This window comes from Myotis lucifugus, unplaced genomic scaffold, assembly GCF_000147115.1.
Source record: "Myotis lucifugus unplaced genomic scaffold, Myoluc2.0 scaffold_231, whole genome shotgun sequence".
NCBI lineage: Eukaryota > Metazoa > Chordata > Mammalia > Chiroptera > Vespertilionidae > Myotis > Myotis lucifugus.
In genome coordinates, this window is record NW_005871279.1 from 687,003 (window position 1) to 700,889 (window position 13,887).

At 50.0% G+C, this 13,887-nt stretch overlaps 1 protein-coding gene across 1 annotated transcript in view; it reads right to left on the reverse strand.

The window, feature by feature from the left end:
* The window catches only part of RIOX2 (ribosomal oxygenase 2), a 19,551-nt gene extending 9,620 nt beyond the window's left edge, over positions 1–9,931 (reverse strand). Inside the window, exons 1-4 of the mRNA XM_023762088.1 lie at positions 9,448–9,931; positions 8,263–8,733; positions 6,523–6,642; positions 5,331–5,459 (exon numbers count right to left, since the gene is read on the reverse strand). Coding sequence (XP_023617856.1) covers positions 5,331–5,459; positions 6,523–6,642; positions 8,263–8,694 — 681 coding nt within the window. The 5' untranslated portion in view covers positions 8,695–8,733; positions 9,448–9,931. The remainder of the gene's footprint in view (positions 1–5,330; positions 5,460–6,522; positions 6,643–8,262; positions 8,734–9,447) is intronic.
* Between the last annotated feature and the right edge of the window lie 3,956 nt (positions 9,932–13,887).

Consider the following 13,887-nt stretch of genomic DNA (forward strand, 5'->3'; position numbering starts at 1 on the left):
TCTGTTGAATAAGAAATATCTGGGATGATTGCGCGGCTTGCAACGGAGCTGTTTCAATTAATGGGCGTTTGAAGTGGTAGAGCCCTACCTGCAGACTGAAGAACAGCAGCTTCGATTCCGGCATATTATGTACCTGGTTGCGGGCACCATCCCCAGTAGGAGATGTGCAGGAAGGCAAGCTGATCGAAGTTCTCTCTCCATCGATGTTTTCTAGCTCTCTATCTCTCTCCCTTCCCTCTCTGTAAAAAATCCATGAAATATATTTAAAAAAAAAAAAAAATAACACAGTTTTAACCCGCCAGTCCCTGCCAGTCTGTACGCTCTTCCAGGAGCAGCCTGTCTCCATCTGTAGTCCCAGAACCTAGACTACCAGGGCACCCAGCACACGTGACAGACTCGAGAAATGTTTGAATGAAACACCAAATAACCCCTCACCTGAACCTAAAAATAGACGGAAGTAAAGATCAGGTACTTCCTCCTCCACTCTGTCTGGCTCTCTCCCAACCCACCCCTGCCCTGAGCTACCTCCTAATCCCACCTGATGAAGGGCACTGTAGCAGCTGCCGAGGAGCGGAGAGGGGCTCTTGAGAGCCGCTTCTCTCCTGTCTGCAGCCACAGGAAGCAGTCCGGCTCACTGGGTAAGAGCTTGGACCCTGGAGGGAGAGCTCAAGCCGGTGTGGCTCACTGGTTGCATGTTGGCCCATGAACCAAGAGGTCACTGGTTCGATTCCTGGTCAGGACACGTGCCCAGGTTTCAAGCACCATCCCCAGTGTGGGGCATGCAGGAGGCAGATGTTTCTATCCCTCTCCCTTCCTCTCTCTCTAAAATCAATAAAAACATATATTTTTTAAAATGCTTTAAAGAAATATCAGATTTAGCCCTAGCTGGTTTGGCTCGGTGGATGCAGCGTCGGCTTGTGGACTGAAGGGTCCCAGGTTCAATTCTGGTCAAGGGCACATGCCCTGGTTGTGGGCTCAATCCCCAGTGGGACACATGCAAGAGGCAGTCAATCAATGATTCTCTTTCATCATTGATGTTTCTATCTCTCTCTCTCCCTTCCTCTCTAAAATCAATAAAAATATATTTAAAAATTAAAAGAAAATATCAGATTTAAAACTTTTTAAATGTTAAGATCTGCTTTAAAGCAAGAAACAGTATATAATTACTATATTCAAAGGGCTATCCTGGAGGCTTACTTGCCATGAACCCAGCGGACCGGGAAATCAGTAGTTCAAGTCCATAAATGCTTTCCTCACAGTTAGAGCTAGCGTTGCTGGGTCTTTCAGTGCCAGTCCTCTGATGAGGCCCTCACATACATACTTCATTCATTCATTTACTCATCCCACAGACACTGATTACCACTTCCCCGCCCTCCCCCCACGCCAGGCACTGAGCAGCACAAAGACCTGCCTCGTGCAGTACATTCCAATGAGCAGGCATTTGGCTTAGATTTTTAAAAGTAGCAAATAAATAACGTCAAGTGGTGGTGAATGCAATGCAAGCACAACAAGCAGCAGAGGAAGGGGAGGCGGGTGTGCCTGGGGTAAGAGGTGCTATTTTATCCAGAACGCTCAGGGGAAACGCGCTCTGCTGGAGGGACATCTCAGTAGAGACTTTAGGAAGTGAGTGAGCCAGCCATGTGACTACCTGGGGAGAAAGGATTGGGGTGGGGCGGGGAGGCGGGGGGGGGGGGGGGGGGTGCCAAGGTCCTGAGGCTAGAACGTGCCGGCACATTGGAGGAGCCCCTGGCAGGCCAGTGTAGCTCAGGGTAGTGAGTGAAGGTGGAAGTGATGGGAGGGGAGGGGAGAAGGCAGCAAAGCAGCCAGACTCTAGGCCAGGGGTGGGCAAACTTTTTGACTCGAGGGCCACAATGGGTTCTTAAACTGGACCGGAGGGCCGGAACAAAAGCATGCATGGAGTGTGTGTGTGAACTAATATAAATTCAAAGTAAACATCATTACATAAAAGGGTACGGTCTTTTTTTTTTTTAGTTTTATTCATTTCAAACGGGCGGATCCGGCCCGCGGGCCGTAGTTTGCCCACGGCTGCTCTAGGCCTTCTGGGCGGTTTTAAGGGCTGGGCTTTTACTCTGGGTTTAATCCAAGTCACTGAAGGGCCGGGCAGAAGGTGCACTGGATCTCAAGGGGCCACTGCGGTGGTTATGTCAGAAAAGGGAGCACCAAATAGGAGGTTTTTGTATAAATCCATGTCCAAGGGGTTTGTCCTAAACAAGAAGGAAAATGGTGACACATTTATAGAGGGGAGGAGGCTGGGACAGGGTGGGACGTGATTTTTATTTGGGAAATATGAAATTGTCAACACCTTTTACCTTTCTAACTGAGACTATGTAAGTCTAGAGTTTGAAGACATGGACTAGAGATGCAACACAGCATTTAAGATACGTCAGTGTAGAAGGCATTTAATCCTTGGTCGTGGCCATGGATTGAGAAAAGAGGTCCAGGAAACGACCCTGGCCCCTACCCTTCGGAGGGGGGAAGACTGAAGACAAAACCACGGAGAATGACCAGCAACAGTCAGGAAGGCGGAGAAAGAACCATGAGAGGGCGCCTCCCGGACACCCAGGGAGAAGGCGAGGGTCCCAGTGTCACATGCTGCCAACAGGCAGACTAAGGTGGGGACTCAGGGTTGACCCTGCCCCTGACCGCGGGGATGTCACGGTGACCTTGAGAAGGGGGCTCTGGAGGAATGGGGGGAAAGAAAGCCTGCAGGGAGGGGCCCCCGGAGGAGGAGAGGAGAGAAAGCCGAGGGCACTGTGTCAGGGCCCCAAAGATGTCTGTCCTCACCCCAGCGCCTGTGCATAGGCAGGTCACACAGACAATGGCAACAAGTGTGAACGAATCAGGTTGCTGACAGGGCGGTTTTCTGGATTGTGTAGGTGGGCCCAATGCAATCACAGGATCCTTATAGGGCGGAGCATTGGCAGGGAGCACCGGAGAGAAGGCAGCGCCAGAAAGACCAGGCTGCCAGCTGCTGGCCCTGAGCCCAGGCTGCAGCAGCCTCTGGGGAGGGAAAGGCCGGAGCTGACCTCCCCAAGGCCTCGGGAGGAATGCAGAACGCGGACACCTTGATTTCAGCCCCGGGAAATCCCCTCTGGACTTGTGAACTGAAGAACAGTGAGATAACAAATGCGTGTTGTTTCCAGTCACTGAGTGTGTGTGGATTTGTGGTAATTTGATAAGCAGCAATATATTGACATGTACCCATCTCTTCCAGGAATGTCACTGTAAGGGAGGCATCAAAGTAATATTTTTCAGTCGTTACAATCTGCAATGTCAATACTGTGGTCTGCGTGTTAATAAGGAGACTTAGATTTAAATAAATAACTCGCCCAGGACACACCGCTCCTAAGTGACGGCAGAGGGCCTCACTCAGGGCTGTTGGGTTCCCCAGCCACAGTGCAGTTTCCGTCACAGTGCAGCTCACCCCCGGATCCTGAGTTGGGCAGCCATGCCACACAGGCGGCCACCGGAGTTGGGGGTGAGAAGGCCCTATACAGCCCCCACCCACCAGAGGGACCAGCTTTTCTATTGCATATACTGGGCATTTATGCACAATCACGTTTGAGGGGTTTCACTGATTAAACTCGCACGTGCACAGACATACACCTGGAACAGCCCTGCGCACACGCTGCTGTCCTGCTCCTGTGGGAGGTGCGGGCTTCTCCTAATGAGCTGTGATCAGGGTGACGAGTGGGCGGAGCTCCATCTCCTCAGTCCCGGCCCCAGCGACCCTTGAGGACCAGGCGGAGCCCAGCCCTCTGGGCAGGGCAGGGAGATAGGCATCAGTGTGGGTAACAGCCCTGCCTCAGAGACCAGGGCCGCTTAGCCTCCGGCCTAAAAATAATCAACAGAGAGCCTCGATAAACATGCTTCTCCAAGACCAAGGACTGCCAAACTCCCTCTATAAAGGGTCAGGGATATTTGTGTCAGTATTTGTGGTTTGTGGGCCACATGGTCTCGGCAGCAACTAGTCTACCCTGCGGGGTGACGTGAACGCAGTCCTGGACTGGACCTAAGGAATGAGTGTGGCTGGGACCCAAAGAACTTTATTTATGAAAACAGGCTTCAGGCCATATGCTGACCCATGGGCCACAGTTTGCTGACTGCTGATCAAGAGCATAAGAAGTGACAGGTACCTTTATTGTTGTGTTTATTGAAGTCTCCTGCAATACAGGCGCCCATCCTAAAAAGGGAGGTTGTTCCCCCAGTTATTGGCAGGCAGGCAAAGATTTTAAAATCAAGAAGGGGCCACAAGGCACTGAGTAAGAACTGAACACTAATTATAACTTCAACATACCAGACATTTAAAAACACAGTAACTATATACAAGTATACCAGGTAGGCAGAATCCCTGGAATGGTCTGAATGAACTATTATCTTACTGACACAGAAAGAAATTAAATCTATGTTTTGTAGGAAAAGGTACAAAGCTTAACGATGGAGCTGTCTTATCCTCTAAGACTGCTTCTCACCCCCACCTGCTGGGGTTGGCGGCCACGACCCCGTCCAGCTAACTCAGCGGTTCTCAACCTGTGGGTCGCGACCCCTCTATCGGTCGGACGACCCTTTCACAGGGGTCGCCTAAGACCATCCTGCATATCAGATATTTACATTACGATTCATAACAGTAGCAACATTACAGTTATGAAGTAGCAACGAAAACAATTTTATGGTTGGGTCCCAACATGAGGAACTGTATTTAAAGGGCCAGAAGGTTGAGAACCACTGAGCTAACTGCTCACAGACAGGCTTTCTCAGCAGCACGATGCCAAGGAGCCAGGGCAGGATCAAGCCGCCTGGCCTCCTCCAAGGGCCCGGCCATCGTGATTACTGCTCTTCTGGCAGCCACATGCAGGGGGAGGGGGAGAGTGCAGAGTCGGCTCAGTCAGGAGGAGCATGGGCCACTCTGGAATGTTACCAGTAGGAAAACGGGGGTCCCTGCCTGGGCTCTGCCTCAGCCGCCTACACCCAGTGCCAACGCCCCCCGGCCCCCCCGAGACCCGGCACAGCTGCCCAAGACCAACCTTCCACGTTTACTCGAGAGAAGTCAGAGGACAGCAAATTCATGATTCATTCCTGCTGGACGTGGATTGTATGTGGAGATTGCATAAGGTCACTTGGGAAATGAACTTAGCGCCTCCTTGGCTCACTTCTACCAGTTACCAGGTGCCTTTGGAAGCTGCAGTGCTGGGGGGATGAGCCGCCTGCCCCGAAACCCTGGGACACACTCCCATGGGACCGCGAGGGGATCACGGAGCCTCAGACCTGAACCTGTCTCGGGAGGGGCGCCCACAGCGCAAGGCCCGTACCTTCAACGTGAACTCGTGTGCCGGCCTCCCGAGCCCGTCCTCCGCCTCCACGCTATACTCGCGCGCCAGGGGCACCGTGGGGCGGTAGAGGCGCCAGTGTTTCTGCCCCTCCAGCTGCAGGATGAACACCTGGGGAGGGAGAGCCACAGGCCGAGGTCAGAGCTGCCTCACAGGCGGCTGCTCCCGAGGGAGCCTCCAAGGGCTCAGATGGATCACCCGTTTCAGATAAAAAATAAAAATGAAGATCAGACACATTTCACTCCGCATGTTATAAGAGCCGCCACTACTGGCTTTAACCTTTAAGAGGGATATCATTCTTCTCACTTTCGTGAGGCCTCGCCGAGTTCTCTACATCCCACTACAGACCACGATCTCATTCCTTCAAATCTCCGACCCGACAGCTTAAAGCCCATGATCTCTCGCGGCAAAGCCGAGCTTCGGAGATGACCGGATGTCCAAGATCCTGAATATAATCTCTGGCAGGTAGAAAAGCTTTAAGGTTTTTGTTCTTCATTCAGCCAAAGATATCTCAATACTCTGTTAAAAACGTATTTTAAAGAACCAAGACCTTTTGGAAAATGCATTGATATCAAACTGCTCTTAAAGGGAGAAAAAAATGACTTGTTACTAATTGCTCTGTGTTCACACCTTGTATTGGTACAAAAATAAAACTACAAAAGACCTAAGCCAAAACGCTAACTGTTTCTGGCAGCTCCCGGGGAGTGAAATCAACGCTTGTCAAGGTGCCAGTGCTTCAGGGAAACCATGACCTTCACTCCAGCTGCCCCTAGGTTTTCACAAACGGAAAAATGTATGTATTTCTGGCAGCTACAGAAAAAGGGCAAAATGAAAGCAGATGTAGGTCTGCTCTGTGGCTTCACCTTATTAAGGACCGTACACTGCGAAGTGAGAAAGCCAATCACACTTTTCTGTAGATAAACCCAACAGAAGGTGCGGCCCTCGTATCAGTCGGCCGGAAACGACCCGTGCCCTCGGGGAAGGAGCAGGAAGGAAACCGTTGGGTGGACGTGGTTTTGGCCCAACATCCAGGTGGGGTCAAGGTCTCCAGAGACGGCACAGGAAGAGTGGACAGAGACCTGGCCCAAGAGGTGGCCTGAACCCTGACCCCCATCCTGACCCGACTCTCAGCAACTCCTCCCTCCCCGGCCCCACAGCGCTCTCCCGCTCTCACCTCGACGTCATCATAATGGGGCGGCAGGCCCTGCGAGCCGGCGGGGGTTATGTACACATTCGAGCCAACCAAGGAGCCAAAGTAGCATTCCAGCTGCTCCTGGATCCTCCAAAGTTCATCCTTCAACGGAGGAGGGAAGGGGAGGGGAAAGTCCATTAACAGTAAGACGGGGCGCGTGTTCTCATTTGCTTACAGTCTGTACTGAGCTATTAACTCCCAGATACCGAGAATTAAGAAGCGTGAAAGAGCCGACACCTCTGGCCTCGAGAATTTTCTGCGCTAGGACTGACCCCACAGAAAAGACTGGAGCACAAAACCGAGGCTGGCAGGCGGGCGGTCTGGAACCGGGCAGGCCTTTAAGCAGGGAGATGACAGGATCCAATTTACATTTTTGCTGTATTTATTTATTTTTATCTTTGTTGTTGAAAGTATTACAAATGTCCCTTCCCCTCCAATGACTCCCTCCACTCCACTCCCGCAGTTAACACCCCCCTCTCCCCCCCACAACCCCCCCATCCCTGCAGGCCTTCACCACACTATTGTCTGTGTCCATGGGTTATGCATGTGTGCATATAAGTTCTTTTCTTAATCTCTCCCTTCCCCCCGCCCCTTCTCTCTGAGTTTAGTCAGTCTGTTGCTTGCCTCCATGTCTTAAAAGCTCACTCTGGCTACTGTGTGGAGAATGGACTGTCGAAAGCAAGAGAGATCAGTGGGGAAGCTACAAAGGCAGCAGTGAGGCGAGGAACGAGCAGGTGGAGGGAAGGGAGAGGGAGTAGAAAGGTCAAGATGCACTTGGAAGTAGCACTGCCGGGACCTGCTGATGGACAAATACTCCCGGGCTTTTGCCTTGGACAGTGAGTTAGCTCCCAGCTCCATCCACTGAAATGGGGAAGACTTGCTAAAGAACAGCTTTTCGAAGGAGGAAAAGGAGTTCTCTCCTAGAAATATGGAGCTTGAGCTGCTAGAACGCCCGTGTGGCGACGTCTTTAAGTGAGCTTCTGGCTGTCTCCGTCTCAAGTTCCGGCAAGAAGTAAGGACAAGAGACTTACATTTGGGAATTCCCCGCACAAAACTGATATGTAACGGGATGGGAGGAGAAATGACAACCTAGAAAATGGGTACAGATGGAGAAGGGCGAAAGGGGCCGAGTACATGCCCTCTCTCCAGGCACTAACCCCCTCTTCAGGGAATAAGCCAGACTGAGGGGCCAGAGGGGAGCCACATATCCCTGCAAGAGAGAAAGAAACCAGGCTTTCCCACAGCAGCTGTGGAGCGGGCGGGGCACTGAGGCCACATGGACATCTGCACGGCTCTGCAGCCTCTACCTAGGCAGATGCAGGCCGTAAGGGAGGAACTTCAAGGAGGACACGACCACCGTGATGCTACTCTGCATGCCTTCAATTACAAGAAAAGGGCAAGCCCAACAGAAATGTCTGCCTTACACCGAGACAAAAGCCAGCCCACAGAACTTTTAACACTAGCGACATAATTTAGGTTTTGCAGCTCTATGACACCCAACCATGTCCACCCTGCATGTTAGACATTTTCTAACAATTCAGTCAAAAGAGAACCCAGAATCTCCTCATTTGAGATGCATTTGAAGACCAAACAGGCGCTCCCCCTTCTCAAGCTGGCAGGAGGCAAATCACCACCAGACCACAGGTTCGCCCCTGAGCTGGTCTGTGGCCACATGTTAACCCTTTAAACACACGAGGATTCTGCGGGGGGAGAACCTGTTACCTTAAATCTCTGAGGCTGGTGAAACTGAATTGTTGCCCTTTTCTGATCAAAATCTTTTCTCAGCTGGAGGAAGTGCACTTTGCCATCTTTATTTAAAACCTTCTTCTTCCCATGGACACAGCGGCAGACATTGACGTCCCGTCCGTAGTACATACCCCGGCCGCACAGACTCTTCAGGTCTGAGAGCCTGAACAGGGACTGGTAATACGCGGCCAGCGCAGGGTCCTCTCTCTGAATGAGCAGGGGCTTCTGCTCCCAGAATTCCTTGAAAAAAGTCTCCGTCTGGATGGGCGAGATTAAACTTTCAAAGAAGCCACTGGGGCTGTCGAAGTTTAAAGTGAAGGGCCCCCCGGCCGCCTCCACCTTCGGCTGTTTGCAGGGAGCAGGCCCCTCTTCCTGCCCAGTCCCCGCAGGCTTTGCTTTCTTTGGCATCGTTCCGTCTTCCAGACGAAGCTGTGAGGGGAGGCAAACCTACCAAAAGAACAAAGAGCATGTGTTGGTGTTCGCAGCCAGGCACGGCCATGAGCCTCAGGAGACCCTGTGAGTCCAGGCCTTCTCCTCAGGGGCAGCCTGAAGCCCACACACCATTCCTCCCGGCCAGGATTCAAACTGCGGATCCCACATTCCTCTGAGGACAGCACGCTGTCCGTGCACACAGCACTATGTTGTGGAATCCTAGTTTATCAGGAAGTATAATTATCCCGACTTAAATGATTCGACTGTCTCAGCAACTCCCCGTCACAGTTCAGCCTGTGGCCACTGACACAACAAAATCGAAAATCTTTTTAATTTGGCTTCAATCAGCACCAGGTCCCAAATCTAATGAGATGTACTTTGAGTTACAGACACTTGACTGGAGAGCCACCAACAGCGCCCACTCCAGGCGCTCCTAACCACAGCGCCACCCCATCTGCCGGCCAGGACGCCCACTGCCACGTCCCGGGTGTGGTGTCAGCTGGTGGCCGGAGCAAGAAGCAGCCTGCCAGCCTGCTCCCAAGTCCACGTGAAACTCCCACTTCCAAATCTCAGCTTATGCCTGAAAAGTGTCACTTTATCAGAAACCTCTCTCCCATTAAAAAAAAAAAAAAACTAATTAGAAGCTGAAAAGTGAAGGCTAAAGGTAGTTATATCCCAAGTCTTTAAAAAGCTGGAAGTTAAACATAACAGCATACCCACATCACAAACCTCTACCACAGCACTGCTCCATCTCGGATGTGCACATCCCCTGGGCGTTAGGCCTGATGGACGGAGGGCTGAGGTTCTCTCACAGCAGCCAGGCAGGGGTGCTGCTGGCCCACAGACCACACTGCAGGAGCAGGAGCAGGAGCAGCAACACTCCCAAGCACTGCCAAACCTCTCAGAACTGCCCCCAAACCACAACTATGGTTATCAAGCAGGTGGCCTTCGTCTGGGGTTCAAGAATGGTAATTCAAATTATATAAATTTCCTGAAACTGCAAATATCTATTTAAACTTTTATTTTTTCTAGGAGGCGGTGGTGGGTCCATTGCTTTCACCGGATTCTTAAAGGAGTCTCTGTCCCCAAAAAAGGTTATAAAAATCTGCACTTATTGCCCTAGCCGGTGTTTCTCAGTAGTTAGAGCGGCTGCCTGCTCACCAAAGGGTCAAAGGTTCGATTCCTGGGCGCGTGCTTGGTTGTAGGTTCGATCCCTGGCCCGACTTGGAGCATGTGCAGGAGGCAACTAATTGATGTCTCTCTCTCTCTTCCCTCCCTCCCAAAAAAAAAAAAAAAAAAAAAAAAAAAATCAATGGAAAAAATATCCTTGGATGAGGATTAACAAAAAATAAATTTTAAACATCTGCACTTATTAAAACCAATTTTTCCCAGAGACCAGTAACTTATTATTAGATGTTATGGCTTCCTATTTTGTTGGGCTATCCGAATTGCAAGAACACTGTTTTCTGCTCCTCTGTCATTATAACTAAGCTGTATTTCAGCTACAACGTGGACTAAGTACAATTAGTGGTCGGGCCTAGGAATAAACCCTGGAATAATCTGTTACATATTGCAACAACTAATTTATTAATAAACCTTTAGAATACAACCCAAATGTAAACTGAACACAGTAGGGAGTGGAAACGTCAAAATACAAAACTCTCTAGCGACCTCATTTTAGCTTCTAAATTTTGTGCCCACAAATAGCTCAGATCAAGTGCTTTTGGTGGAGAAACACAGGATGATGGAAAACTAATAAAAATAGACACTAAAAGCTTGCACTGGAGAGGTAAGGGCTTAAGCTTAGAAAAGAAATTAACTTTAGTGTTTTATAATGTGTCGTCAATGAGACAAAAATTTGCTGAAAATGTTTCCTTTTCCTTTCAAGTTTTCCAGACCGTTTTGATTTCTCAACCAAAGAACCCAGGAATTCAGTGAAACAAAGTATTCCTAGTACTTAGACCCCAGGCATGAAAACGGATTAGCAAAGAGCACTGCTATCCTACGAAAGGCCAGTTTATGGCAGACCTCAGCGAGTTTTTATTTAGGAGCATTCCCACCACTGTTTAAATGTTAACAGTGACTCACTATGGCCCTCGCTGGTTTGGCTCAGTGGATGGAGCACTGGCCACAGACTGAAGGGTCTCTGGTTTGATTGAGGTCAAGGGAACATACCTCTGTCAGGCGCTTTCAGGAGGCAACCAATCAATGTGTCTTTCTCACATCCATGTTTCTCTCTATCGCCCCCTCCCTTTCACTTTCTCTCAAAATCAATGGGAAAAAATCGGGTGAGGATTAACAACAACAAAAAAAGAGTGACTCACTCCGACTTAACTGTTTGTGCAAACAATGTGTTTTATACTGAACATCTGCTTTCCTTCTGGGAGTCTCGGATTTTTTATTATTTTTTGGTTAATCCTAACCCGAGGATATTTTCCACTGTTTTTTCAGAGAGTGAAAGGGAGGAGAAACACATCAATTGGGTGCCTCCCGAACTTGCCCCAACCCGGGCTGGAATCGAGGTACAAGCCCCTGATGGGAATCGAACCTGAGACCCTTCAGTCCACAGGGTGGACGCTCTATCTACTGAGCCAACCCAGCTAGGGTGGGAGTCTGGGAGTTTGGTACATATTGCAACAACTAAGCTTCCAGGCAAAGGATGCTTAGGTGACTAGCCCCCAATTAACAAAAAAACCTGGGCTCTAATGAGCTTCCCTGGTTGGCAATTGCGTAGCTGCCACAACTAGTTGCTGGAACATTACGCACTTGGTCCCCTTTTGCTATATTCAATCAGCTGGGCTTCTTAGCAAGTCATTGAACCCAGGGATGCCCTGACACTCTGCTCATATTTAATCTTTAAAAACAGATTGGCTCAGAAGGTTTGTATCATTAAAAGTACCCTAAGATGAAAAAGTAGTTTCACATTCAGCCACACATCTCTTAGCCCTCACGATCGGTTAGCTTATAATGTAAGGATGTCAGGAGCAGGAAGACGTAATTGAAAGGCTTTTCTTTAAGCACAATATATGAACACAGTTATATAAGCACATTCCTCAGGAAGTGTGCTCAGACAAAGTGTGCAGAATACTAACGCCAAAAATATAAACACTTAACGCATTTTTTCCATCTACAATCACTAACAAACACTAGCACTGCATAACAAACGCCTTTGTTAGAATATACATTTCACTATTTATACTGCCAAAAGTTACATCACGTATTGTTTCTGTGTTCACAATGAAATGATTTGAGGCTCAGTTCATTGGTACCTAGCTTAGAAGTTACTGGGAAAATATACCATTTCCCTGATTCTCACACTATCCATATTGTAAAATAACAATTCTTTTTAACAGCTTTTGAGAAGTGGACAGATGACATTCCACACCACACTGAATGTACCAAAAACTGCAAGATGCATCACCATTTCAGAAATAGCTAAAAAAGACATATCTTAGGATCTAAGAAATATGATAATTAAACAACAGAATGCTTTGTACAGAGGAGTACAGCCCACACAGCCTGCCTATAAACCTCACGGACCACCCAAGCAGAAGTGAGAATAAATATTTGTATAAAGCTTGGGGGGGGGGGGGCAAGCTTTTAAAAAACAATTTATACAAATTCTAAACCATTCTTTTGTACACCTAAAATAACATAATGTTCTATGGCAATTATATTTCAATTAAAAAAAGTAAAAAGGCAATTATACAGTTTGAATTGACTATAATCATTGCAATGTAAAATTATTAAATCAAAAGAAACATTCACAATTCACATTTTACTGCCAACAGATTTTAATTTAAAAAAAAAAACAACACACCAACTAATCTAAACAACTCTGAAGGATTAAAACTCTACAAGAAAATCAATACCCATTCTAGGGCCAACAGACATAAACAGAGCCTTCCTATTGTTACTAGTAAGTGTCCTAACCTTGTCTACGGGAAATTACTGACAAGAAGCCATCAAGCAGCTTCTTTTTATTTAAAAAAAATTTTTTTTATTGATTTCAGAGAGGAAGAGAGAAGAGAAACATGAATGAGGAGAGAGAATCGTTGATCAGCTGCCTCCTAGGCATGTGCCCTGACTGGAATCAAACCCTGACCTCCCCGGTTCACCTCACCGTGGGCGTCTTTATCATCCCCGCGCTCAACCCCTGGGCCACGCCCGCCCGCCCATAGCACGGCCTCCGGAGGGCAGGGCGCAACCTGCACACACCCAGAACCTAGCAGAGGCACCCCCGAGGTCCCAAGAAATGTCTGCTGAATGCATTTGCTCCCCGTTTTCCTCTTTTGTATGTAACTGTAGAGAAATATCTCAAAGCTTTGCAGAAAACAAAGTTGGGGGAGCCCAGACGGTGTGCGCAGTGGGGATTGTTCTGATGGCTGCTGGCCCGGGGTGTTCAGCAGTGTGGCCGGCGCTGAAAGGCGCTGGGTGCCCGCGGGTGTCCGTGCGCTCCAGAGCGCATCCCACCGCGCGGCGGGGTCAGGAGCCTCGTTCACACACACACCTCCGGGCCGCATCCAGCCTGGCAGCCGGGCGGGGACCTGCGCTGAGACAGGAAGTTCCCTGCGTGCACTTCAGATCCGCCAGCGGAGAGGATGGTGGTCCGGCAGCTCAAGTAAACGCGCACCACGCCCGACAGAGCCGCTGGGCGCCTGCAACAGCCGCCGAGGCCCGCGGAAGTGCCTGTCGGTCCGAGAGGGAAGCCGGGCCCCTGCTGACCGAGCGCCGCGACGGGCAGGTGCTGGTTGTTAGGTGGTGTCGTGGCTGTCTGTCCAGCTCACGGACTGCCCCTCGCTAACGTGCTTTAGTGATCGTGACGTTGCAAAGCAGGAGGCCAGCGAGGCAAAAGCCATCCCGGCGACGGTGGGAGAAACCGGCTCCCCCGCCGCAACCCGAGCCCCGAAACCAAAGGCCGCCCGGGCTCAGCGAATGCGCGGTGCTTAGGCCCCCGCCTCCCGGGGCTACGGTCCCGACGGGGCGCAGCCGGTCTCTAACCTGTTGGACAGCCCCTTGCGGGGTAGCTGCGCTGGGCACATGCGGTGACAAGTGGACTGTTGGGAGGGGAGGCTGCAAAGCTAAAGTCGGGGTGGGACGACAGAGACGCCCCAGCGCGCGCTTCCTCCGGCAAAGCCGGCTCTCGGCCCTGAGGCGGGCTCAGCCACG